At 62.2% G+C, this 26338-nt stretch overlaps 9 protein-coding genes across 9 annotated transcripts; 6 read left to right on the top strand and 3 right to left on the bottom strand.

The window, feature by feature from the left end:
- Window positions 1-125: 125 nt before the first annotated feature.
- Window positions 126-2309, top strand: PAN0_011d4390 (uncharacterized protein; the record flags this gene model as incomplete). Its single annotated transcript, XM_014800360.1, has 1 exon — window positions 126-2309. The coding sequence occupies one exon, from the start codon at window positions 126-128 to the stop codon at window positions 2307-2309; it is 2184 nt and encodes a 727-aa protein (XP_014655846.1).
- Window positions 2310-2632: 323 nt separating this feature from the next.
- PAN0_011c4389 (imidazoleglycerol phosphate synthase) lies at window positions 2633-4498 on the bottom strand (the record flags this gene model as incomplete). Its single annotated transcript, XM_014800359.1, has 1 exon — window positions 2633-4498. The coding sequence occupies one exon, from the start codon at window positions 4496-4498 to the stop codon at window positions 2633-2635; it is 1866 nt and encodes a 621-aa protein (XP_014655845.1).
- Window positions 4499-5144: 646 nt separating this feature from the next.
- PAN0_011d4388 (alkaline phosphatase family protein) lies at window positions 5145-7619 on the top strand (the record flags this gene model as incomplete). Its single annotated transcript, XM_014800358.1, has 1 exon — window positions 5145-7619. One exon carries the CDS (start codon window positions 5145-5147, stop codon window positions 7617-7619), a length of 2475 nt encoding a protein of 824 aa, XP_014655844.1.
- Window positions 7620-8263: 644 nt separating this feature from the next.
- On the top strand, window positions 8264-11470 carry PAN0_011d4387 (SWI/SNF complex protein; the record flags this gene model as incomplete). The annotated part of the gene is made up of 1 exon (XM_014800357.1): window positions 8264-11470. One exon carries the CDS (start codon window positions 8264-8266, stop codon window positions 11468-11470), a length of 3207 nt encoding a protein of 1068 aa, XP_014655843.1.
- A 195-nt stretch (window positions 11471-11665) lies between these two features.
- On the bottom strand, window positions 11666-12191 carry PAN0_011c4386 (NADH dehydrogenase [ubiquinone] 1 beta subcomplex subunit 2-like; the record flags this gene model as incomplete). Its single annotated transcript, XM_014800356.1, has 2 exons — window positions 11666-11731; window positions 12027-12191. The coding sequence occupies 2 exons, from the start codon at window positions 12189-12191 to the stop codon at window positions 11666-11668; spliced, it is 231 nt and encodes a 76-aa protein (XP_014655842.1).
- Window positions 12192-14195: 2004 nt separating this feature from the next.
- On the top strand, window positions 14196-15431 carry PAN0_011d4385 (pyruvate dehydrogenase E1 component subunit alpha; the record flags this gene model as incomplete). The annotated part of the gene is made up of 1 exon (XM_014800355.1): window positions 14196-15431. One exon carries the CDS (start codon window positions 14196-14198, stop codon window positions 15429-15431), a length of 1236 nt encoding a protein of 411 aa, XP_014655841.1.
- Window positions 15432-15669: 238 nt separating this feature from the next.
- Window positions 15670-19803, bottom strand: PAN0_011c4384 (nucleoporin-domain-containing protein; the record flags this gene model as incomplete). The annotated part of the gene is made up of 1 exon (XM_014800354.1): window positions 15670-19803. One exon carries the CDS (start codon window positions 19801-19803, stop codon window positions 15670-15672), a length of 4134 nt encoding a protein of 1377 aa, XP_014655840.1.
- Window positions 19804-20271: 468 nt separating this feature from the next.
- Window positions 20272-21906, top strand: PAN0_011d4383 (DNA primase, large subunit; the record flags this gene model as incomplete). The annotated part of the gene is made up of 1 exon (XM_014800353.1): window positions 20272-21906. The coding sequence occupies one exon, from the start codon at window positions 20272-20274 to the stop codon at window positions 21904-21906; it is 1635 nt and encodes a 544-aa protein (XP_014655839.1).
- Window positions 21907-22909: 1003 nt separating this feature from the next.
- On the top strand, window positions 22910-24226 carry PAN0_011d4382 (adenylosuccinate synthetase; the record flags this gene model as incomplete). Its single annotated transcript, XM_014800352.1, has 1 exon — window positions 22910-24226. The coding sequence occupies one exon, from the start codon at window positions 22910-22912 to the stop codon at window positions 24224-24226; it is 1317 nt and encodes a 438-aa protein (XP_014655838.1).
- Between the last annotated feature and the right edge of the window lie 2112 nt (window positions 24227-26338).

Raw genomic sequence — 26338 nt, 5'->3', positions numbered from 1 at the left:
GCATCGATGACCACCTAGCAAGCCGACTGCATCACCACACTCCACCGTATCGGTGCGAGGCGCACCTTCAGTCTTGCACAGTCCCATGCCGGCGCGCTCGTCCGCTTGGTGCTCAAACCGCCGCCATGAACGGCAATGAAGCACACAATGCCAGCCCTGCCGGCTCGAGCTCCGGTCTGGCGAATCGCGCTACCTTTGCCACCTCGTCGACCGACTTTGCGCTCCCGTTTGGCGCCACTCGCGGGTCCTCCTCGTCAGCAAGTAATCACGCACCTAGCTGGGCCCCAGGCTCCTCGTCAGGGCCCATCTCGATCCCCACGCGTCCGTTCCCGACCTCCAATGCAGGCGCCTCATCCTCGACCCAGCCTCCACTGCTCTCGCTGGGCCACCTGGCATCTTCACCTTCACGATTCGCCAGCTCGGCCACCGGGTTGGGGATAGGCATGCTTCCTTCGCCCTCGGCAAGGGACCAGTCCAACCCGCTGGCACAACCGCACCCCTCGATACTGTATGCACAGCCGGCCTCACCCACGCTTTCGCTGGCGGGAGAAGGATGGCCTCCTCCGCCAGCTACCGCGCTCTCATCTGCATCGACCACATCGCCCGGTGGCGCTTCCGCTTCGGCTGCGCTGCTGAGACGGTCGCAGGGCATGAACTCGCCCGGCTTCGCAATCGCCTCGCCCGCGCGGTTCCGTAGAGCCAGCATGCTCGGAAGAGAGATCACGCCATTTCACCTCGATCCCGACGACCGTTCCGATGAAGAACGTCAGACGGAGAGCAGGGCGGGCCCCAGTCCGGACGATGGAGACGACGAAATGATGCAGGTCGAGGACGAGGATGTGACGGTATCGCGCGCGCCAAGCACACCGGTCATGGGCCCGCCGCTTTCGCTCGCCAATACGCCCAGCACACCGCCGCCCGCACATCCCGTCTTTCGCCACTCGACTGCGTCGTCGGCGCTGACGCGTGCTTCGGCTTCCGATTCGGGCCACGACAGTTCGTCGTCCGCCAGTGGTGCTACTAGCGCGCTCGGCGCGCTCGGCGCAAGCACCTCGAGCATGTCCCGCGCGGTGCCGCATTCTCCATCCGCGGGAGCTTCGATGGGCTCTCCACTCGGCCACGGCAACCGATCGCGGTCGTCGTCGCTGCTTTCGTCGAATGTGGTGCGCAAGGCAGTCACACGGCGTGGCAACCTGCTGCCGCGCGACCGCTCCGTGCTGCGCGTCGCCGCATCGCTGCAGGACGAAAGCAAGCCCGAAGACTCGGAGATCGCTTCGGAAGCCAAGCTGCAGAAGCGGCTGGGTGGCGAAGCGACGCTGCCGCGCACGCCGCGGTTCGGACCCAGTGGCAGCGCAGCGTTTGGCGGGAGCGGCTCGCGCGTGCCCAAGTCGCCATCCGACGCACCAGCAGCACCTGGGTTCGGTACAGGATCGTCGCGGCGAAAGTACATGTGGGATGACGATGTGGACGATATCCGCGGCGTCTTCTGCGCCGACGGGCTGGACGATGACAGCTCCGATCAGTCCGAGGACGAGGAAGAGATGATGATGTACTACTCGCGCACCGCGTCGGTCTCGGACGACGACGAGGCTCCTGTGCCGGATGCAACGCCGATGCGCGACGCGGATGCAGCAGGAGATGCGGCGATGGGCGAAGCGTCGGCTGAAGCCGGTGCTGGCGCTGGCGTATCGACGAGTGTCGGAACGGCGGTCTCGAGTTCGCTACCCAAACGCAAGGGTAATGCGCTGTGGATGGGGTTCCGGGACAAGAGCAATGTGCACAAGTGGTCGCCCAGCACGCCTGCCTCGGACCGCACGTGGCGGCGTGCGGAAGACACGTCGCCGCGCGTGCTCAACACGGGCACGCGCCTGTCCAAACGCAAGACCGAAGACCGCTACGAGCCGTACAAGCGTCGCGCTGTGTCGCCGATGAATCTGGGCACTTCGTACACTTCTGCGCAGGCCGGAGGTGGCGCTGGGTCGAATTCGCCGCTCATGATGCCGATCTCGTCGCCTTCGGGACTGGTGTATCGCGGCATCCACCAGGCGCAGTTGGCGTATGCGCGCTACTCGACCTCGCCCACCATCTCGCGCCCCTGCACGCCCGTTGGCGGCAACCAGACAGCAGGAGCAGCAGGAGCCGTGGCCATGGGCGGCTTCAGCCCGGCCGCATCGGGCTCGGGACCAGGCTACGGCTCGGGCGCGCTCGGGCTGAGCATCTCGGCCAACAACGCCAATCTAGACGCACGCGCGGGCGAGGAGCTCGACGCCGTCATGGACCAGCGCGTCGGCATGCTCGGCTTGTCCTAGTCTCTTCTCACCACCTCGTCCAAGTTCAGACAAGATCGAGAGCACTCTCAGTGGGAATTTGTATTTGTACACTTGGGGTTTTTATGCACAATGTCACGTAGTCAAGGCAGTGGAGTGGGTTCGTGCGGCATCATAGCCCAGACGTGTGTCCAAGTGCTCCGGTGTGATCCAGCCTGCTTCGCGTCACTTTGGGGTCGGAATGTCCGATGTTCAGCTCATCCTTCGCTTCACACTTTCGCATCTGTCATCCTCGATCTACTGCGCAGTGACACGCGTATATTCATGCATCGCATCTATCGACATGATTGTGTTGGGGGGTGGATCTACTGCGTGGTGATGGCGCCTGCGCCCTGGGCGACGGCCTCGATGCGCACGTTGAAGCCGTTGCTGGCGAGCGTGGTCTTGACGTCGTTGATGGAGCATTCGTTTCGGTGGAAGATGCCTGCTGCGAGCGCTGCCTCGACAGTGCCGTCACCCTGGGGCTTGGACGCGTCTGCGTTGGCAAACACATCGACAAAGTGGTCGGCATTGCCAGCACCGGACGAGGCGATGACCGGGATGTCGACTGCATTGCGCACAAGGTCGACGAGCTGACGATCAAAGCCCTTGTTGCTGCCATCGCGGTCGATCGAGTTGAGCAACACCTCACCGGCTCCAAGCCGCTGCACACCGCGCGCAAGCTGGACCACATCCACATCGCGGTCCTCGCGTCCACCCTTGACCGTACATCTGTACCACCACTTCTTGCCCTCGTCCTCGGACCCCTTGATGCCCTCGACAACGCACGCTGCGTGGGCCGCAGCAACAGTCTCGCCTTGGCCAACGTAGACACGACGCGGGTCGATGGACACTACGACGGCCTGCGCACCGTATCCCTTGCTGATGGTCTCGATGCCCGTCTTGCCCGTCAGACATGCGTCGCTGAACTTGAGCGGATCCAATTCGCCCTGCTGGCCATTCTGCGCCGCACGCGCATACAGCTCCTCGACCGCATACACCGCCTCGGACCCAATCGACACCTTGTCGGCGCCTGCGCGGAAGTAGGCATCAGCAACCTCCTTGGCGGGCCTTGGCGTACCGTCCGGATCCACCGAGTCCTTGATGCCACCACCGATCGTGAGCGGCACAAAGATCTTGGCCGCCGCCGCCTCGAGCAGGCTGAGCATCGGCTGGTCCTGCAGCGCGCACGAGCGGAACGAGGTGATGTTGAGGAAGGTCACCTCGTCGGCACCCTCGAGGTAGTAGCGCGTGGCCAGATCCACCGGCTTGCCCAGGTTGCGCACCTTGCGCTTGGGCGACGACGATCCGGACGCCTCGGCGACCACCTCGGTGGACGCAGGCGCGTCCGCCTTCTCGCGCACATCGTACGACTCGCCCTTGGTCACCACGAGGTCGCCGTCGTCGTTGCTGCGCACATCGAGACACGCGACGATACGCTTGGTGAGGCCGTCGCGCGGCTGAGGCACAGCCACCTGCTGAGGGTCGAGCAGCAGACGCTCCTTGCTCGCATCAATCGTGCCCGGGTGGCTCAGCCACGCGCGCAGCAGCTCCAGACCAGCACGCCCGCTCTTTTCCGGGTGGAACTGGGTCGCAAAGACATTGCCCCGCTGAATGGACGAGAGGAAGACCTCGGAACCATATTGGGTAGTGGTGAGCACCCAGTCGGCGTGCTTGTCGGGCTGGTATTGGGCGCGGTACGAGTGGACAAAGTAGTAGTGGCTCTGCTCGCCCGACTTTGGATCCGGAAAGCCGTACTTGATCGCGTCCTCGTCGCCGCCGTCGTTTCTGGTCTTGACCACCTTGGCCGTGTTCCAGCCCATCTGGGGCACCGATTTCTTGTCCTTGCCGTCGTTCTCGAATGGCGAGAAGCTCGAGACGATGCCGGGCACGACACCGAGGCCGGGCACGCCGGGAGCCTCGTCGGAGCCCTCAAAGAGCGTCTGGAGGCCGATGCAGATGCCCATGTAGGGCTTGCCGGACGCAATGTACTGCTTGAGCGGCTCAGCGTAGCCCTTGTCGCGGATGCTCTGCATGGCAGGGCCAAAGGCACCCACACCGGGGAAGAGGAGCTTGTCCGCCTTCTGCAGGTCTTCGGGCGACTGCACCCATTTGAACTCGAAGCCGAGCTTGGTGATGGAGTTGGCGAGGCTGCGCACGTTGCCCGCGCCGTAGTCGAGCAGGTACAACATGGTTGTGGTGGATGCTGCAGCGAGCAAGCGATGGAGAGAAGCGTGGGGGAATGGTGTTCGGAAGGCAGGAAGGTGGGTTCGCAATCTTCCCATCAAACCCAAAAGCAGGTAGGTGTTGCACTCGAGCGGGCGCTTTTGACTCGAAAGTGACTCCGGGCTGAAAATCTCAAATTGATAGCCGCATCAGCGAGAAGGAAGATCGGTGAGCACCACCGACTCGGATCGGGCGATGCAACAGTCTTGGCTCTGATCCGCGCGGATCGTCGACGCGTTCGCGCCTCCACTCTGGAGCCGTCGAAGAAGAGGAGGAACGCATTCCGACGTTGGCAGCTGTACAGCGGCACAAAGGGAATGCGGAGAACGTTCCGCCGCGTCGAGCGTCATGCACCAGCAAAAGTACGGCGGCCGCCGCGCTCCCGCAAGTGTGCGTGGTGAGATTCGGTGATTCATCAGCCCGATTCTGGAGATGGAAGAAGAGTTGCCGCTGCCCTTCTTTTTTCAAGTGCCGCCTCCACACCGGCATTTCCGCACTCTCCAACGCAGCGCACAAGCCTGCCGGCAGTAGTTGGCGATCCATCCAAGCTTCCTAACTTTCCCTTCCTTCTACCTCCATCCAAGCGAGCACCCTCATCGTCTCCTCATCGCCATGGCTGGCACAACAACAAAGCCCGGCGCAACGCCAGAGGCAGACCACGCGCACACCTTCTTGCCCTTCCGCAAGCCTTCGGGCGGCGTCGTGAGCATCGTACAGGCGCTTTCGTCGCTCCTGTTCAAGTTGGCCGTCTTCGTATTCTTGCGCTGGATCCCCACCTCGCTCGCGCACCCCGTCATCCCTGCGCTCTATGTGATCTACCTGCTCACTTCCATCTACCGTGACTATGCCATCCGCAACGCCATCTCCATCCACAAGGCCTCTCGCGCGACGGCGGCGCGCAATCTCCAGCAGCTTGCAGAGAAGGTCGAGGTGACCCAAGCAAAGATCCAGGACAAACCCTCGGCAAAGCCCGTCGAGAACAAGCCTGCCGATCAGAACGGAGCTTCCGCCAAGGCCGAAACCTCCACTGCTTCGTATGCCGACGTCGCCAAGGGCGCAAAGCCCGCTCCAGCGACCACGGCCTCGGCAGCCTCTCACGACAACACTGCCGACACTCAGGCACACAACGCATCTGCGTTTGAGCTCGTCAAGGCCCTTGTATTTGGATCCTCGACGCGATCTTCTCGCATCAACTTTTACATCATCCTGGCGCACACGCTCGCCTTTGCACTCTTTGTCGACAGCTTTCTCTCGCCCTACCTGTTTCCCTCGCATTGGGACTACAACCTCGCATTTGCCCGCACCGGTGCGCTCGGTCCTACGTACGCCAAGGTCCACATCCGCTACCCGCCTCCCGAGCTCTTGAGCGCACCCAACGCTTCGGCTGCGCTCGCCCCCAACCTCGCCAACTCGTTCGACAGTCTCGCCATCGACGCTGCGTCCAATAGCGTTGCTTCGGAGCCACAGCCCATCGAGCTGCTCGTCAAGTACAGGCGCGCGCTCAACCTCACCGAGCAAGACGATTCGTTCCGCAAGCCTTCGCGCGCGTACGGCCACAACTACCTCGCGAGCCACGAGAGCCTCTGGCTCAACGGCCCACTCATCACGCTGCGCCCCGAGAACGACTGGACCGCCACGGCCGTCATCGACGATCTATGGCCATCCACCACGTACGAGTGGGGCCTCTCGCAGTTTCAGCCCGAGCACGTCGACCACTCGGACGAGGTGCGTGTGATCGAAAAGTTTGTGGCCAACGACGCCATCAGCCGCCGCAACTACTTCACCACCTGGCCCGACCCGCGCCTCAGCTCGTATATGCAGTCCAAGAGCCTCGGTCCGCGTCGAGGTGGAGCTGGCGACAGCGTCGATGAGCCGCGGGAGGAGACCAACCCACTCGAAGACCCGAACCACTTCACCTTTGCCTCGACGTCGTGCGTCAAGCCCGACTTCCCCTACCACCCGGCGCAGTTCTGGGGGTGGAACTGGCTCCTCCGACTCGTGGGCATCGGCACCGAGGCGGGTGGCATCACAGAGCGCAACCGCATCCCCGGCTTTGACCTGCTGTACAAGCGCACCGTGTCCGGTCGCGCCAACCACCCTTCGATCCGCTTCCTGCTGCAGCTGGGCGACCTCATCTACGCCGACGTGCCGCACTACGGCGGTGCCGAGACGGGAGCGTATCGCAAGCTGTACCGCAACCTGTTTGCGTCCGAGAGCTTCCGACGCTTCTTCAAGCACGTGCCCGTGATCGGCATCTACGACGACCACGAGGTGGTGAACAACTGGTCTGGGCGGGACGAGAACGACGAGCAGATCGCTGCGTATCCGGCGGCCAACACGGCGTGGAAGGAGTACATTGGCGATGTGAATCCGGAGCCTCTGGAGGAGGGCGAGAACTACTACACCTTCCAGTACGGCGAGTCGGCAGCGTTCTTTGTGCTCGACACGCGCCGCCACCGCACGCACCACACTGCGCACGACGACGCGGACAAGACCATGCTGGGCTACCGCCAGAAGCAGGAGCTGTACGCGTGGCTGGGCGCGGTCAACGAGACGGTGACGTTCAAGTTTGTGGTGAGCTCGGTGCCGTTCAACACGCTGTGGGGCGGCGAGCTGGATGTGGACGGGCAGAAGGACAGCTGGGCGGCGTACAACACGGAGCGGCTCGAGATCGCCGAGGTGCTGCGCTACGTACCCAACGTGATTGTGCTCAGCGGTGACCGCCACGAGTTTGCGGCGGTGAGCGTGCTGGACACCATCACCGAGTTCAGCACGAGCCCGCTCAGCATGTTCTACCTGCCCGTGCGCACGTTATCGCAGGAGCACGGCGACGGCAAGACGGGCGTGGACAAGCTGCTCAAGTACCTGCCGGACGGCAACTACAAGTGGAGCGAGTTCGAGGTGGATGCGCGCGATCCGTACAAGCCCGTGGTGCGCGTGTCGGTGCAGATCGACGGCAAGGAGGAGTGGCGGACGACGTACGTGGGCAAGTCGCTGCGCAAGACACAGGGAGGCATCGGCGGCCTGGTCCGCAACCTGCTCGAGTCGCTCGGCTTCCGCTTCGACCTGTTCTACAAGACGACCTAGGCCGACCGAATCGTTCGGACGTCACTTCTGTATCTGTGCCTCACTCCCATGTAATGCTCATCTGCTTCTGACCTCGGAGGAGCGTCGACTGTCGGTCGATCTCACAGAATCAGGGAAAATAATCGCCCAGGACGCGAATACAAGCGCGAGATTCAAAGCCAGAGGACACTCGAATTCAGATGGGCGCGCCGAGGCAACGCCCGATTGGATTGGATCGTGCCCAGAGCGGCGCGTCCCAAAAGCAGCCGCGAAGGGCAGACGTGCAGAGAGCAGAGAGGGCAGCAGCCGTGCCAGAGAGGGCGAGAAGCGCGAGAAGCGCGAGGAGCGGGCTCTCTGGCTCTCACTCTCTCAGCCTGGGCCAATTTCCAGCAAAGCCAGACGGAGACGTGTTGGAAGCATCCGAATCCATCATGACTCCCATCCACCTTCACCTGAACCTGATCCTTCCGGTCACCATCCAACCTCGTCAGACTGCTCAATCGCACTCTCATCCACGTGTGACAATCGGACACGCCGACAGTCGTCACACCCATCCAGCCGACCATCGACTCGGCGACTCGCGTCTGCCCCTCGCATCTGCCTCTCTCTCGTCTCTGGCTGGCCTCGGCCCACGCGCGCTTCCCTTCTTGTCGAGCGTGTAGGTTATGTCGACACTCAACCTCACGGGTCATCCCGACCCAAAGCTCGGCTCCGACCCGCTGCTCCTCCAGGCACTCGAGTCGTACGTCGAGCCTATCAAGGCTGCTCTCGCTCAGAACAACATCGAGGCAGCTGCCATCCCATCCAAGTCGGGCTCCCTCTCCGCATCCGACCTCGCAGCCCTCCTCTTTGATCTTCAGTCCTTCCAGGAAGAGTCGCTCGGCGTCAACGCGCCCCGCCCCGCCGACCCATCCGCCTCGACCCCAAACACACGGCACCCCGTCCGCATCCCCGCAGAGCTCTTCCTTCCCACCACCTCCCACCAGAGCACCGCCCTCGTCGACCCGCACAACAGCCCACTCAAGCTGCTCTTGCAAGAGTCGCTCGCATTCCTCGCCTCCAACGCCAAGCAAACATGGAACTTCTCCGACCCAGCGCAGAAGCTCGACAACGTCAAGCTCATCGCTCACCTCCGTCGCCAGCTCTCCAACGCAGGCGTGCTCGAACATCCTACCGTCGCCGTGTCCCCCTCCATCACAGAGGCAGAGGCTGCATCGCTCCGACACATGGCTGAGCAGCTCGAGTGCAAGTGGTCCGACGACGTCTCGGCAGCCACACACGTCCTCTACCCATCCGAGGTCACGCCCCCCTCCTCGCCCAAGCAAGGCGACGCCGCCAGCTCCACCACCTCGGAGGAATACTTCAGGACCATCGCATCCAGAGCAGGCCGCGCACTCATCCACGTCTGGTACCGCCCCGACTCCTACGACACCTGGCTCCCCGCCGCCGACTTTGCCGACCCGGACCCGGCGCCCGAGAAGCGTCTCCCCTGGAAGGTCGGCGCAAAGTGGCTGCGCGACAGCGTGCGCTTCAACGAGCTCATGAATGCAGAGGACTACGAGCAGGAAGACGCGCTCGACACCGCTGCCGCCTCGGCCGACGCCACCGCTACCACCGAGTCCGCCACCGATGCCGCCAAGAGCAAGAAGCGCGGCCTGCCCGACGAGATCACAGACGCCTCCTCCGCCGCCGCTGCAGCCGAGTCCAGCAGCAAACGCATCAAGCTCCTCGTAGCTGCGCGCCCCGTCGGCGCCGTACCCATCGACCTCTCGGGCTCCCAGCCCATCAAGGGCAAAAAGTACGAGAACGAACCCGTGCCCAGCGGTGTTCTCGGCAACCTCCCCTCGGAGTCGGCAGGCCCCACCAAGGTCGAGGGCGAGCAGCCCGCCGTCAGGCCAGCCAACGACGCCGACGCCACCATGGCCGATGGCACCGCCTCCGACAAGCCCAAGGACGCGGCTGTCGACGAGTCCACCGAGGCCACGGTCGACCCCAATGCGCCCGTCATCCAGCCCGACGCTGCCGCCATCGAGCAGCAGCGCATCCGCGCCGAGGAGATCGCCAAAAAGTACCTCGCCTCGCAGACGCAGGAGGTCATCATCCCCTCGTACTCCACCTGGTTCGACATGTCCACCATCAATGCCATCGAGAAGCGCTCCTTGCCCGAATTCTTCAACAACAAGAACCGCAGCAAAACGCCTAGCATCTACAAGGACTACCGCGACTTTATGATCAACACCTACCGCCTCAACCCCAGCGAGTACCTCACCTTCACCGCGTGCCGAAGGAACCTCGCGGGCGACGTATGCGCCATCATGCGCGTACACGCCTTCCTCGAGCAGTGGGGCCTCATCAACTACCAGATCGACCCCGAGACGCGTCCAGCCACACTCGGCCCTCCCTTCACGGGTCACTTCCGTGTGCTCGTCGACACGCCGCGTGGATTGCAGCCCATGCACCCAGGCACACGCCTCAACCTGCCCACCTCTGCCAATGCCACCGCTGACGGCGCTGCGGCAGGCGCCGACAAGCCAGACATGAACCTCGAGCTGCGCAAGACCATCTTCCAGTCCACCATGAAGGGGTCCAAGCCCGTGGATCTGGCCGAGGCCAACTCGCTGGCGGCGCAGGCCGACGCGGCTGTGCAGGGCGGCGCGGGCGGCGCACCGCGCTACACGTGCGACACGTGCGGCAGCGACTGCACGCGCGTGCGCTACCACAGCATCAAGGCCAAAAACTACTCGCTATGCGCATCGTGCTACCTCGAGGGCCGCTTCCCCAGCTCCATGTACTCGGGCGACTTTGTGCGCATGGAGGACTCGGTGCTCAAGCAGAGCGGCGGCGTCACGGGCGGCGCTGCAGGTGCGCAGGACGACTGGACGGACGCAGAGACGCTGCGCCTGCTCGAGGGACTCGAGATGTTTGACGACGACTGGTCGGCGGTGGCCAACCACGTCGGCACCAGGAGCCGCGAGCAGTGCATCACCAAGTTTATCCAGCTGCCCATCGAGGACGGCTTCCTCGACGGCGCGTCGCAGGCGGACCTCGGCCCGCTGCAGTATGCGCGCCGCGATGCGGTCGACAAGCTGGGCAAGCCCATCGTGCCGTTTGCGCAGGCGGACAACCCGGTGATGAGCGTCGTCGCGTTCCTCGCCAGCGCAGTCAACCCGGCTGTCGCCGCCGCTGCGGCTCAGAGCGCGCTCGGCGAGCTGACGGACAACCTGCGCAAGCGCGCTGGCCAGGCCAAGTCCGGCGATGCTGCCGAGGCCGACAAGGCTGCCGAGGCAGAGGACAAGGAAGACAAGAGCGAGGGCGCTCGGGCCAATGGCGATGCCATGGACGTGGACGCCGAGCCCGAATCCGCTGCTGCTTCCACCGACGTCGCCGTGGTGGACTCTGGCAAAAAGAGCGCTGCTGCTGGTGGGGCCGGTGCTGTTCCTCGAAACGCCGTGGAGCGGGCGGCGGCGATCGCGCTGGGCGCGGCGGCGGCCAAGGCGCACGTGCTGGCGTCGTTCGAGGAGCGCGAGTGCCAGCGTCTGGTGGGCCAGCTGATCGAGGCGCAGCTCAAGAAGCTCGAGCTCAAAATGTCGCAGTTCGAGCAGCTCGAGACGCTGCTCGAGGCCGAGAAGCGCAGTGTGGAGGCGGGCAGGAGGCAGCTGTACGCCGATCGGCTGGCGGTGCAGAAGCAGCTGGCGCTCGTCAACGAGTTGCTCCACAAGGCTGCTACGGCGCCGGAGAAGGTGAGCCAGCAGGACCTCGTCAAGGCCTCGAGCGCCGCCAATGGATTGCCCCAGCAAGGCCCCGTGGTGAGGGAGGCCAATGTGCAGCCTGGCGACGCTCCCACGGGCGCCAACGTCGCCTCGATCGGTTAAAAGACCGAGGGTTGAACGGTTTCGTGTATTCTTCCGGGTCTCGATGTTGTGAAATGAAAAGATCAAGTGCCAGACAAAACGGGTGGGCTAGGCTCAGAGGGCTTGCGTTTCACAGTGCGATTCCCACGCAGACATGTGGACGTGAGAGCAGCAGAAAACGGGGGCTTTGTATTGAGGTGGGACTGGAGCGGGGTTTTAGTGGTGGCTGTCGTCGTGGTCGCCGTGGTGGTGGTCGTGGCCGTCCCAGGGGTGTTTCAAGCCCTGTCATTCCAGCGGGAACAAAGGAGCGAATGTCAGTAAGGCGTGGTGCGGTGAAGAGGATGCGGGTGCGTAGCAAAGGGGGAAGAGCATCGGCGACATTGGTTGCACCCATCGTGGTTCGTGTCAACATCGAGCCGGTCCATATCGCTCTGCAAGGCGAATCAAGCAGTGATATCTGCAAGAACACGAAGGCGAGTGAAGAACACCTGTGCTGTTTGTGTGCTTGCTTCTGCGTCCGCCTCGATGCATTCCGGACCGACTTTTGCTGTGCGCTTAGGCGTGTGAGTCTACTTACGAGGAGGACAGGGCCGTCCTGTTTGGCGCGGTAGAAGATCCAGAACCACATGGTTGCGCCGAGCAGCTTGGCGCCCCAACGGTGCTTGAACGCGGGTGGGTGCGGCGCAAACCCAGGCATGGGCTTGTACCAGCGCGACGAAGATGCTCCTGCGTTTCCGGCCATCTTGAACCTAATCACCACCAGAGATACTCAAAGGTCAGCGTCTACCTTCGTGAGTGTGCGCCTTCGTTGAGAGTGGGAAAAGAGAGGCGCTTGCTTACGTTGCTGTGCGGTGCAAGGAGTCGGCAATGGTAGACGGCGAGCAGGATTAGAGATGAAGGCGCGAGCACTTGGGCAGCCGCGTGAACCATCCGAGTCGGAGCCGACACCCGCCAAAAATTGAGTAATGTTAGTTAGTAGGCTCGAACATTCTCAAGCTTTTTCGATTTCATACGACTTGTCACTCACCTGTGCTCACATCAAGCCAACCATCTCCCATGGCACCAGGGCAAGCAACTCGCTGAACGAAAGCACAGACAAGGGCAGATGTAACGGCATTATTTTTTCTCATTTCGGTGGCGGCGCTATTCTCACAGCTGGGCCGCACGAGCGCATCATAGCGGATGCCTCGTCAGTCCAGCTTTGCAATTGATCTACAAACCCAGCCTGGGCGTATGTCCGAGGCAGACCACCGCAATCTCGTCGATCTGCTCCGAACCTCGTGCCGTCGCGTTGCCGTGCTTTTCTTTTTGTGCCTCGAACGCGATCGCATCTTGTGTCAGAGAGAAACAAAATAGGTTATCGCCAGATGGTCGCTTCCACGTTGGGACCACGACCAGACCGTGCTTGACTCTATGTATTTGGTATTCATCATAATGATGCGATCCGGCGTTCGAGGCAAAGGAGAAAAGCGTAGGCAGCCAACGGCAAAAGGTTGGGCGGCAGATCGTCGCGGCTCGATGGCGCGAGGTGCGGGTCTGAAAGCTGTCCGAGATGAAAGCAAGGGTGGTTAGTGGCGCGCGTGTCACAGGCGGTGTGTGCACAGGCGTGCGGGATCGAAATGCCCTTGCAATTGCTGAGCGGATGCTGGGGCCATGACATGGTCGGATGTGGTGAGAAAGGAAGGAGCAAGAAGGTGCAGGAGGTGCAACTTTTCAGCGCAAAGCTTCCGTCCTCGAGCGGATTTTTCCTGCGTTGCTCCGGCAAATTTGCGCAAAAAATCCATGAAGATGTTAGGTAGAATAATGTGATCGAGATTCTTCGATCTCACATATTCTTGCTGAAATTCGCGCAACTGGGAGTTGGGGCAGCCACAAGCCGACGCGTGCCCTGCCCCAACTTCTGCAAACTGCTGCCACTTCGAGGCATGGCCCGGCGAAATCTCGGTCGCGCCTTTTTGCCCACTGAAGACACACTTTTACGGCCATGCAAGCAACATGGACCAGTCTGTTCCAATACTAGCAATGTCTCTCCGTCATTTGATGGACAAAGCACTTTGAAGGGTGCGACACTCGTAGCAGAAGGCATATGAAAGGCACACGGAGCTTTGCGAGATCTATCGATGGAGGGTGGGCGTGGCCAGCGGAGTGAGCCGCAGCGGTCAGGGTCAGCCTCGGATCGATACCGCCCGCCTCATCGCAGAGAGAGAGAGGGGGTCAAAGCAGGCGCAGCGCCTAAGCGAAACTCCATCGGTCAAATGTCGGGCAAAAAAAATCGGTCCAGGGTCAGCGAGCGCGAAGAAAAAAAAAAGAAACACGGCCCAGCAGAGCCAGAGCGAAGAAAAAGTTGGGAAATTCGAGCCAGTCGGGGGAGACACGCGCGACACGGTGCCCACAAGAGAGAGAGAGAAAGAGAGGGTGGCTTTGCGCGAAGCTCTGCTCTGCAGGTGCGCAACGGCGAAATCTTTGTCGAGACTGTGCAGAGCAGGGTGCGCATCTCGTGGGATCGCAGTGGGCGAGCGAGCCAGAGAGAGAGAGAGAGAGAGAAGGAGCCGACCCAATTTTTTGGCAACCCACCGACCGCACCTTGAGAGCGCGGGCCCTCTTCGACTGGCTGCTGCTGTTGCTGCTTGCTGCTGCCGCTCCCGCCAACATCGCTTCTACCTCGGTCGCTTCTCCCTTCGTATCCGCTACCATACCCCTCCCCCCCCCCTCGTCGTCGTCGTCGGCATCCGCTGCTCACATCACGATGGCTTCGTTCTCCCGCAACCTGCTGCGCTCGGCGGGCAAGGCTAACGCCATCCCCGCCCTCTCGCGCAACGCCATCCCCTCGTCGTCGCGCTTCGTCTCGCTCACCGCCGAGGCCTCGCGCCCCGCACAGGAGGTGCCCGCCTCCAAGTCCGAAAAGTTCAAGGTGGACCTCAACGAGGACTCGTTCAAGGGCTACAAGTTCGACGTGCCCAAGCTCGAGTGGGAGACCTCCAAGGACGAGCTCATCCACCTCTACGCCGAGATGGTCAAGATGCGCCGCATGGAGATGGCCGCCGACCAGCTCTACAAGCAGAAGCTCATCCGCGGTTTCTGCCACTTGGCCATCGGTCAGGAGGCCGTCGCCGTCGGCATGGAGGCCGGTATGAAGCCCTCGGACAAGCTCATCACCGCCTACCGATGCCACCCCTTCACCGTCCAGAAGGGCGGCACCATCAAGTCGGTCATCGCAGAGCTCTTTGGTCGCGAGGCCGGTATCTCCAAGGGCAAGGGTGGATCCATGCACATGTTCACCCCCACCTTCTTCGGCGGCAACGGTATCGTCGGCGCACAGGTGCCCGTCGGCGCCGGTATCGCCTTTGCCCAGCAGTACCTCAACACCAACGACGCCACCTTTGCCATGTACGGTGACGGTGCCTCCAACCAGGGTCAGGTCTTCGAGGCCTACAACATGGCCAAGCTCTGGGACCTCCCCTGCGTCTTTGTCTGCGAGAACAACAAGTACGGCATGGGCACCTCCGCCGAGCGCTCCTCGATGAACACCCAGTACTACACCCGTGGCGACGTGATCCCCGGTATCCAGGTCAACGCCATGGACGTCCTCGCCGTCGCCGCCGCCACCAAGCACGCCTCGGAGTTCACGCTCGGCGGCAACGGCCCGCTGCTCATGGAGCTCGTCACCTACCGCTACGGTGGCCACTCGCTCTCCGACCCCGGCACCACCTACCGCACGCGCGACGAGATCCAGACCATGCGCTCCTCCAGCGACCCCATCCAGGGCCTCAAGACGCGCATGCTCGACTGGGGCATCGTCGAGGAGGCCGAGCTCAAGAAGATCGACAAGGCCGCAAAGGAGGAGGTCGACCAGGCCGTCGAGGAGGCAAAGCAGTCCCCACAGCCAAAGGAGGAGACCCTCTGGACCGACATCTACTACCCGGGCACCGAGCCCGACTGGATGCGTGGCCGTGACCGCACCGAGATCCACCGATACCGCTAGATTTCCGTGATTGGTGTCAACTAGCTTCAATGCTCAGGTTCACGCTTCATCCTCCTTTTTCCCCTTTCATCCCGACTGTAATATGCCATTCGAGTCCTTTTTTCCTTCTCACGTCACGCAGCTCACGGATCGTGCACAGTCTGGTCCAGTCGCCTCGGAAAATGCGGGAAATGTCTTGTTTTTTATGAAAGCTCCGCAGATGTTGTGCTCAGTGGAGGGCGGAAAGGGGGAGGCCTGCTCAGTAGTAGAGCTTGAGCAGGTCGAGTGCGGATCGGGCCGTGTCGGCGATGTGCGCCGAGGCGTGCTGGTGAGCCGTCTTGAGGATGAGTGCATTGAGAATCGCAAACAGGCGCTGGACAGTCGCTGGGCTCAGCGTAACGAGCTCAGCCGCAAAGCCGGCGGGTCCCAGCTTGCTCGCAGCAACCGAGGCAGTGGCGCGCGTGGAGAGCTCGATCCGGGTGCGTGCAAACTCGACCAGCTCGGTCTGCAGGAACGTCTGTCCCGCCGGCGTGTTCCACGGCTGCGGACTGGTGGCCAGCGCAGACTCGAGAATGTCGAGGATCAACTCGGGCGCACCCGTGGCGCGCAGCACAGTCTGACTCGCCCATCCGTCCGGGATACTGGCGGCGCCCGCATCGCCGTCGTCGTTGGTTCGACGTGAAAAGCCGGCAGGGATGCTTTCTTGCCTCGTCGCACCCGCCTCGCGCGTCTGCTCGAATCCGTACCGCAGCAGCAGATCGAAGACATTGTCAATCGGACACGCAACCTCGCTGCGGTCCAGACGCGTGAAGAGCTCGACGGTCAGCGCCGAAATCGCCTTGTACGCCTCGTCGGCCCGACTGCGTGCGTGCTGCTTGGCAATGAGCGCAATCCAAATCTCCGACACGAGCCCAACATCGTTGAGCTCTGCAGAAGCAATCATGGCCAACTGCTCCTCGAGCAGCTCGAAAGGCTCGGCGAGATTCTTGTACAGCGTCGACAGATCCAGCAGCTCCTCGTTGAGCCACTCGACCGAGTCCGCCAGCAGCGCGCCGCGCTCGGCATCCACATCGTCGGCGCCCATCTGCTGCAACGCCTGCAGCACGCGCGCCTGGATCTGCGCCACCTCGAGCGAGTCCTCGGCCTGCGCCAGGAAGCTCACCACCTCGTTCGCCTCGACGTTCGACGGCGACACCGACTTGGCATTGCCCACCGCCAGCGCCAGATACTCGATCCTCTCGCGCAGATCCAGCCCAAACTCCTTGCTGTGCGCGAGCGCGTCCAGCACCTGCGCCGCCGCAAAGTACTCGCCATGGCGCACGTAGAACTGCCAGAGCAAGTTGCGCAGCGTTCGCAAAAAGTTGGCGTCCTGACCGCGTGCGCCCGGCGGACGCTGCACCAGGTACTGCTCGAGGTAGGGCGTGTGCATCGAGAGCAGCTGGTCGGTCATCTTGCGCTCGATCAGCCAGGCGTACATGCTCTCGTGGAACAGCACGTCCTGCGACGCCTCGGCGCGCGCATACGCCTCGCTGCGTGCCTTGTCGCGCGTGCTGATCGCCAGCCTCACCTGCGCCTCGTCGCCGCCGAGGTTGTACGCCGCGTCCAGCCGTTCATCGAGCTGCTGCAGCGTCTCGAACACGAGCTCGTACGCCTTCTTGAGGCGCTCCTCCACCTCTCGGCGCGCCCGGTGCTCCGGCCCCTCGGGACTGCCCTCGGCGACGTACGAAGCCGCCGTGCCCGCCGGATCCCACTCGGCCGCGCACTGCAACGCGAGCTCGATGGCGCCCGTCGCAAAGCCGAGCGCGCGATAGTCCTCGCAGACTCCGCGCAGTTTGTCGGGCGAGAGCTGGCTGGCTCCCTTGGCGAGCAGCTTTTGGCTCATGCGCAGGTTGTCCATCTTGTCCTGTTCCGAGCGCGTCTCCTTGGCGCGTCGGATGCACTCGGTCGCCTTGTACTGGCGAACATCGTCTGCCGAGCAGAAGCTGCCGCACCTTGCCTGGAGCGCATCGGCGACCGCATCGATGCTGACCTGTGCACCGATGCGCGCCTCGATGAGCGCGGTGACGAGCTCCTTGGATGCACGCTTGCCCTCTTCGGACGTGATGAGCTGGCCGAACCTCAGGTTGGCGATCACGCCCTTTGCTTCGGCCGAGCACGCGTCGATGAGCGGCTTGAGTCCGTGATCGATGAGGAAGAGCATAAAGTTGGTCGCCTCCATGGCGCGCGACACGAGCGCACGCAGCCTGCCGAAGCTCTCCTGGTCGAGCTTGGCGGCGCGTTCTTGGTCGTAGCCCATGCCGTTGACAAAGCTGCGGTTGGCAGACGACGCACCGAGCCCGAACAGCTTGGCACTCTGCTGCATAAAGTCGTGCAGCGGAATCAGATCCACCAGCGTCTCCTCCAAGTCCTGCTTGCGCAGCGGCAGCTTGGCTGCTGCCGACGTGGTAGTGGCGGTAGGACGATACGACGTCAACGCCGAGCTCGCTGCAGGAGCTGCAGGCTTTGCTCCCGGGTTGGCAGGCTCTGGCGGCATGATGGCGCGGTCCCAGACGCGCTTGAGAATGCATGCGATGTAGAGCGCCAAACCGTCGTGACGCGAGGTTCGGGGTGTGGAGAGCGCGGCCGACACCGTGGTGTCTGCAGGCCAGGATCCGTACTGGCTGAAGAAGACGCGGGAAGCGAGCGCGGTCACGTCGTCCGAGACGGTCTGCGCCAGACCGGCGGGAACGCCTCCCGAGGATCCAATCGTGACGCGCGGAGCGGCCACCTGGGCATTGTGCGCGGCGATGGCAAGCGCACTTTCGCAAGCCTCGATGGATCCGAACAGGCCAAAGAACTGCATCATGGCCGCGCTGCTGACGGCGACGCCCGACTCGAGCAAGCCCCTGAGGGTGTCTACGGGACGGCGCTCGACGAGCTCTGTGAGACCGTTATTGTCGAGCACGAGGAAGCTGCGTGGCGGACGCAGATTTTGTGCGTAGGTGGCGCGGACCAGCTCGCCGTTGTCGGTGATCTGTGGCAGCGGATGAGACGAGGGCGCCTCTGCAAAGACTGGTGTGCTAAGCGCGAGCTCGAGGTCGATGAAAGTGGCCTTCTCGACAGGTCCAGTTGTGGTGGCATTGACATTGAGCGCGGGAGTGATGGCGCAGATCTGGCACGGGAGGCTGTTGTAGTTGAAGCCCATCATGAAGACGTCGCCGGCGTAAAAGACGGAGGAGACGGCTCTTGTGATTGCCTCTTGTGTCGGCTGCTGCTGCTGCTGCTGTGGCAGCGCTGGGTATGCTTGTGGTACTTGCGGCTGACCGTAGCCGGCTGCGGCTACGCCAGGAGGTTGTTGGAGTGCGGGCGGGGCGCGGACCGTGATGGCGGGCTCGGAGCGACCTTGGAAGTTGTCGAGGAAGATGCGGTAGCCGCGGTCGGTGACAGCGAGGAGCACGACGTTGGATCGAGCCTCGCGCTCTACGGGGCCGATCCAGACGATGGAGCCAACGTCGTGGCGAGCGTGTGGGGTGCCCTGCTGTCCGGAGGTACCAATGGTCTGACCGCGCCTCTCGGGTGCTGACGAAGGGTCCTTGGAGGGCAAGCTGTACACCTCGATCAGGTCGCCCTGACGGAGCGTGTAGACGAGCTGGCGTGCGTTATCGACGGTGATGTAGAGAAGCTTCTTTTCTGTTTTGACGAATGTCGGCAGGAGATTGGAGAGACGCGGGCTGGTGATGTTGCGGAGGTAGCACTTGTTGGTGAACCAGCCCTCGTTGCGCTGGTAGACGAGCTCGTAGAGGCAGTTGTCGGAGCCGGTTGCAAAGACACGTCCAGCGTCTGTGCCGACGATGTTGTCGAGCATGACGCCGTTCGTGTTGGCGGTCATTCCTGCTTCGAGCACCTCGACCTTGGAGCTAGTTCCATTCTGAGTGTACGAGAGGCCGAGCACCTTGACGTACTTGCCCTCGCGGACCGATGCGCCGACGCTGAGGACGAGCACGTGCGTCACGATGTCGGCGAAGACACCCGGACGCACGGGCACGACGCTGGCGGCAATCACCACCTGATCATCGGGCACGCAATAGAATTCGAATGCGGCCTGACCTTCCAGGTAGGACCACAGATAGACCTTGTTGTCGACGGTGATGCACGCTCTGCGGATGGAAGGGAAGAGCGACTGCGTGGCGGTGGGACTGGCGCTCTTGATGCCGGTAAAGACGTCATTGGGGATGGGCAGCGTTCGCGACTTGTCGAAGCCGACCCAAGGGTCGAGACGGTGCTGCTGGTAGGGGGCATCGCGTGCGGATGTCCTCTGCTTGACCTCGGGAAGCGCGATGCGGCCCTGCTCGCACCGGCGAAAGGTGGCCTCGGCCTCGCGCAGAGACTCGAGCGACGAAGCTTCGGCAGCCATGGTGCGGTGCGAAGAGTAAGGCGTGCGATGAGTGCGCTCAAGGCGCATCGGTCGTCTCTGTCGACGGAGGAGGAGTAGGATGAAGAAGAGGCGAATGTGGTGGTGTTCGGGAAGAGCAGAGCAGCACGAGGTGGAGAAAAAGAAGCATTGGCCTTCAAAGCGACCAAAATCGCATTCCGCACAGAAAGAGGCCGCTGCTCACTTTGGCGCGTGCATCGGAAACTGGATCGGCCGATCAGGTTAGGTGGAGATGTTCGATTTGGGCGAGAAGCGGGAGAGCCGTGGCGCAAATTGAGTCGCGACGCGCCGCGTTGCCTTGGCGGTGGCGGGCGAAGCGCAGTCGTGACTTTTTGGTGTTGGACTCCACACCACCCACTGGTCCGACAGCAGCAAGACAAGACCCGCTCGACAGCTGCTACTCGTCCACCATCACCACCTTCACCGCCGACGCCTTCGCCCGCCGCAACCATGTTCCGCACTGCAGCACCCCCTGCTGTGCCCTCGAGCTTCGGCAACGTCAGCGGTGTGAGCGCTCACGCCAGCTCCTCCGGCTCGGGATCCGTAGCCCGTCACCACACCGACAAGGCGCTTGCCAGGTATCCGCATCGTCTCAACTTTTACACGCTTCCGCCCATCCACGAGGTCACCATCGAGCACTTTGAGTCGTGGGCCATCGACCGCCTCAAGGTGCTGGCCGAGATCGAGTCGTCGCAGGCGCGCAACCGCACCTACGGCGAGACCAAGGATGCAGTCAACGCGCTCGCCAAGCGTCTCCTCCCGCTCAACGCCAACACCGCCAACAAGACGGCCGACCTGCTCGCAGAGCGTCTCAAGGACCACGTCAGCCACTTTGTGCTTCGTCTCGCATTCTGTCGCAGCGAGGATCTGCGCAGGCGCTTCGTCAAGGCAGAGTCGCTGCTCTTCCGCCTGCGCTTCGAGACCGACGATGCCACCGAGCGCGAGAGCTTCATGCGCTCGCTCAACCTCGACTGGAACCCGGTGTCCAACGAGGAGAAGAACCAGTATCGCGAGCAGCTCGTCGCCACCCACCCAAAGATGGCCTCCACCTTTGACAGCGAGACCTTCTTCAAGGTGGACTGGACGCGCGTCACGGATCTCGTCGAGAAGCGCAGGGTGTTCATGCGCGCCGGACAGGCATGGGTGCCCATCAAGGAGCAGTCGAGTCTCGTGCTTGCCGAGTTCCAGTCGCGCCTCATGCGCGATCTCGAGATGACCGCACGTGCGCTTCCGCGTCTGGACGAGGATGACCGTCTTCTGCCCGTGCTCTCCCACCTCAGCATGGGCTTCCTAGCCGGCATCTCGACCGACTACACTGGCTCCAGCATCACCGCTGACGGCACCACCACCGTCACGGCAGGCATGGTGGATGCGCTCGTCAAGACGCACGCTCCGCTCTGCATGAAGAATCTCCACTCCACCCTCACCGCCACGGGCCATCTGAAGCACTACGGCCGACTGCAGTACAACCTCTTCCTCAAGGAGCTCGGTCTGCCCGTCGAAGAGGCGCTCGTCTTCTGGCGTCGAAGCTTCAAGCACATCACCGACGACAAGTTCAACAAGGAGTACCGCTACAACATCCGCCACGGCTACGGTCTCGAGGGTAGGAGGATGAACTATCCCGCCAAGAGCTGTGCGCGCATTCTCACGCAGGATCAACCTGGTCCGCAAGACTCGCACGGATGTCCCTTCCGCCACTTTTCCACCACCAACCTCTCCTCGGCCATGGCGCAGCACTACGGCCTCAGCCCCGCGGAGCAGTCCGAGATCCTGGCGTCGGTCAAGCAGGGTCACTACCACGTCGCATGCACGCGCATCTTTGAGATCACGCACCAAAAGCAGGGCGTCAAAAAGGGCCAGGGTCTCGATGGCAGAGGCGAAACCGTCACCCATCCCAACCGATACTTTGAAAGCAGCTGGAAACTCGCACAGGCCGATGGCGGCGCCGATGCCTCGGAAGCGGCCGCACGCAGCTCGCCCGAACACGAGTCGAGCTCGCCACCGGAGCCCTTGCCCGCACCGGTAGCTGCTTCCGATGCATCCGTTCAGTCTGCCACAGCCGCAGATGGCATGGACGAGTCGTAACCCTAGCTCTTCTCTCGCCTGTACTTTCGTTCTCTGCAAATACCAATCCATGCATCCACAAAAGCTTAAGGCCGCGCAGTCTGATATCCGGGACCATACAGAAGAGGAAGAACAAAAAAGAAAAAAAGAAAAAAAAAGAAGGTTTGAGGCGATCCCAGATGCGCAGCTTTCAAGCAACTCCAAACGAGGAAGTAGATGCTCCCTATCCGCCTTGGACCCCGTCGGATACGTGCAGCTGAGGTTCAGTGTGTGAGGTGCTCGGGCGACCGACTCCCTCGAGCCCGAAGGCTATTAATCCCCAACTCAATGGGTCGCCACACTGGCTTACTTGCCGAGCGGGCATCCACTGCTGGACGCGCGCTGAACGGCAGATCCTCAACCATCCGACGGAAAGGCTAACATTTGTGGGGCGCGCTTTGGCAGAGACCTCATTCCGGAGGTGCACCCATTACAGGTGCTGGGGGGGCAACACATTCCGCCTGACCGAGAGGTATGTTGGTCGCTGCGCTTTTGGAGGGCCGTTGGTGCAGAAATTCGCCAGATCACTTTTTTCCTTCAACGCTCGCGGAACTCTCCTTTTGAATTTGAAGAAAAAAGGATGTCGCTGGAAGAAAATTCAAAACAGGGAGTCACCCTGCCCTGGCTCTGCTCAGGCGAGTTGGGCATCGCTGCCAAGCAGGCGCAATTTGGACGGTAAATTAGAGGCATGAGAGAGAGGCAGAGAGAGAGACCGGCCCGCTCGCCGAGGTGGGTGCGGAGCAAGGAGGAGCTACGAAGAATGCAGCCAGCCTCTGCGCAGCGCCCACCGCCAGGTACAGCGACAGCCGCCGCATCGCACGTGCGGGTTGGCGGGCGGGCGGGTCTCCGTCAAAAGCGTCGAGTGTCGTCGCTGGCGCATCTTGACTTGCTGGGTTTCCATCTCTCGGCATCGATTGATCACCAACCCCTGTTTCCTGTTGGGAACGACCCGTTTCCAACCCCCCTTCTCTGCTCCACATTCATCATGGCTGCGATGCCAAAACCCTCCGACTCCAAGACGGGCGGCAAGGCCACCGTCTTGCTCGGATCCCAGTGGGGCGACGAGGGCAAAGGCAAGCTCGCCGATGTGCTCAGCGGCCAGATGGACGTCTGCGCACGCTGCGCCGGCGGCAACAACGCCGGCCACACCATCGTCGCCGACGTCAACGGCGTCAAGACCAAGTTCGACTTCCACCTGCTCCCCTCGGGTCTCGTCAACCCGCGCTGTGCCGGATTCATCGGCTCCGGCGTGGTGGTGCACGTGCCGTCGTTCTTCGCCGAGCTGGACAACATCCAGAAGAAGGGCCTCAACTGCGACGGCCGCCTCTTCATCTCGGACCGAGCTCACCTCGTGTTCGACTTCCACCAGGTCGTCGACGGCCTCAAGGAGGTCGAGCTCGGCGGAAGCAGCATCGGCACCACCAAGAAGGGCATCGGTCCGGCCTACTCGTCCAAGGCGTCGCGCTCCGGTCTGCGTGTCCACCACCTCTACGACCAGGAGCTCTTCGCCTCCAAGTTCCGCAAGCTCGTCGAGGGCCGCTTCAAGCGTTACGGACACTTTGAGTACGACACCGAGGGCGAGATCGCCCGCTACCGTGCCTTCGCCGAGCGTCTCCGACCGCACATTGTCGACGGCGTCAGCTTCATCCACACCGCGCTCGCTCAGAACCGCAAGGTGCTGGTGGAGGGCGCCAACGCGCTCTTCCTCGACATCGACTTTGGCACGTACCCCTTCGTGACGAGCTCGTCGACCTCCATCGGCGGTGTGCTCACCGGCCTCGGTATCCCGCCCACCGCCATCGGCAACGTGATCGGCGTCATGAAAGCCTACACCACGCGTGTCGGCATGGGACCCTTCCCCACGGAGCTGCACGAGGAGATCGGCCACCACCTGCAGGAGGTCGGAGCCGAGTACGGCACGACGACGGGGCGCCGACGCCGCTGCGGCTGGCTGGACCTGATCATGATGCGCTACTCGTGCCTGATCAACGGCTACACCAGCCTCAACCTGACCAAGCTCGACGTGCTGGACCAGCTCAAGGAGCTCAAGGTGGCGGTGGGCTACGTTGTGGACGGCAAGGAGCTGCCGAGCTTCCCGGCGGACCTCGAGGTGCTGGCCAAGGTGGAGGTGCAGTACAAGACGCTGCCCGGCTGGCAGCAGGACATCTCCAAGGCCCAGACGTGGGAGGAGCTGCCGGAGAACTGCCGCGCCTACGTCGAGTTCCTCGAGCAGTTCCTCGGCGTCAAGATCGAGTGGATCGGCGTCGGCCCCGCCCGCGAGTCGATGATCCACCGCGCATGATCCGTCGAGCGACTCCCAACTCGGCCTCGCCACGTACGGCTAGCTTGACGTGTCTCTGCCAGTCGACCATACGCAGTCTCTGCGTTGTTTCCATAGAATCCGAATAGTGCCCTAGATTCGCTCTTGTCTGTGGGTGTCATCGATGTTCGAAAGGCTCTCGTGATCATACAGCGACTTCAGCTGAGGTACGAGTTGTCATCTGACTCGAACGTGACCCTGCAGGAATCGGTGAAGCCGATATCGTGGTCTGTGAGGTCTCATGACGCCGGCGAGGACGGATTGCTAGGATCACATGGCTGTGCGGAGAGCTCCGATGAGGTCTGATCTCTCTCAGCCGGAAAGTTGCCCGGAAGATTTCGCGCCCACAAAAGAAAAGAAAAAGCCGCACCAAAAAGAGCGAAAAAGAGAAGCACCCGGGGATGCTGCGAAATTTCACCAAAGTGAGCGGCGGGAGTGGATCTAACAATACGATATTTTCAACTCGGTTCGGGCGAGAAAAATGCGCCTCCCCGGAGGCGAGATGGGATTTTTCGACTTTATCGATCGGTCAGAACCGGGTTTTTCGCAGCCTGGCTCTTCTGAATGTTCCGAAATTCCCCTGGCTGAGGCTGCGACGGGGAAGGCCGAGAATCTCTCCGACGCGCACCCCACCTGGCCGGCAACTCGGCGCACTGCAGGCGGTAACCAATCCGACCACGCACTTCTGAGTGTTCCATCTCCTGTGCTGGACACGCGATCAAAGTTCGACATCAACGCACATCGAGCGAATCCCAGTCGTCGCTCCTCAGCAACGAGCTCGTGACCCAGAGCTCGTGACCCAGCGCCGAGTCTCGAGACCGTGCATAGCCAAGGGGCAAACAGAGACTCGATGGGTGATGACGACCGCGTAGACTTGCGCCCATTTGCGTCAGCATTGGGCCGGCTGATGGTGTCGACGAGGATGCGCCGGAGCAAGTGGGAGGCATGTGGGTGACTCGATGATGCCGGACCGGCCTTGGGCGCGTCTTTGCATTGTTGTCAGTGTGGGGAGAGGGAGAGGCATTCATACCGGCGAAGACCGCCTGGCGCGGCGGCTTAGAATGCCGAGAATCACGCCGCGCCGAGGCCTCGGCCGAGATCTGTCCAACTCTGCGATGCAGAAGATGCGAGGACCCTGGGAAGCGATGGCGGGCTGTGATTGGTGCGATTAGAGTTGGTGCATGATCAAGAAGAGCGGAGCGTCGCGTCGACTTTAGCCTTTTTTTCGCCTTTCTTCTCGCCGGAAAATAGGCAGTTGGCAGCTGGGCGACTTGAACGACAGAATTGGACTCTGCTCTGGCGCCTGTCGAGCATCTGAAATATCGTCAGTGTAAAACTTTGCCTCGCCACTGCGCTGTATACCCGGCGAAAAAGAAGAGAGGCTCGCATTTCTGTCGAGGTGCATCTGCGGCGGTACCTTGCACGTTGTTGAAAGCGACGTGATTGAGCAGCCCCACTTTTTCGTTTCTTTTCGCTCGGATGCAAATGGGTCTAATCTGATTGGAGGAGGAGGAGCAGCAGCATCAGCTTTGGCCCGCCCCCCGAGCCTTTGCGAGATGATGTGCGCAGGCAGCGGTGGGGGCCCGCCGTTGTTGTGTGAATGCATCCAGATGGCACCCGAGGGCCTGCGCCGCTCCGCAAGCTCCGCTGGCCAATGGAATCGTGCGCCTTGCCAAGCCATCCCGCCGCTCCGTTGGCCCTTCGCTCGCCAGCGGCTACTAGATGGCCGCGAGGACAAAAAAAGTTGCCTGATCCGACGAGCAGCAAGTTGAGCTTGCGGCGTGAAATGCGCGAAGTGGCCTCCTCCCCCGCGCCAGGAAGAAATTGGCATCTCTAGTTTGTCGTCCGCTCGTTGTTTGCATCTCAACCACAACACCATCCCGCACTTCTCACTGGTCGTCATCGCATCCAACGACGAGCAAGCCTTCTTCTACTTTCACCAAGCCATTTGAGTCAGGACTTAAGCCACCCTGCCTTTGATAGCTCCCACAACCCAAACCAAAAATCGCCTCAGTCGCAGGCATCTCTCTCACCACCTCCAAGCGCAAACGTTGATCTGCACGACTCGAAGCCGATTCTCACTTGGTAAGTTCG

The sequence above is a fragment of the Moesziomyces antarcticus genome, assembly GCF_000747765.1.
Source record: "Moesziomyces antarcticus DNA, scaffold: scaffold_v10011, strain JCM 10317, whole genome shotgun sequence".
NCBI lineage: Eukaryota > Fungi > Basidiomycota > Ustilaginomycetes > Ustilaginales > Ustilaginaceae > Moesziomyces > Moesziomyces antarcticus.
Note: the sequence above shows the minus strand (reverse complement) of the source record. Positions and strands in the feature narration are given on the sequence as shown.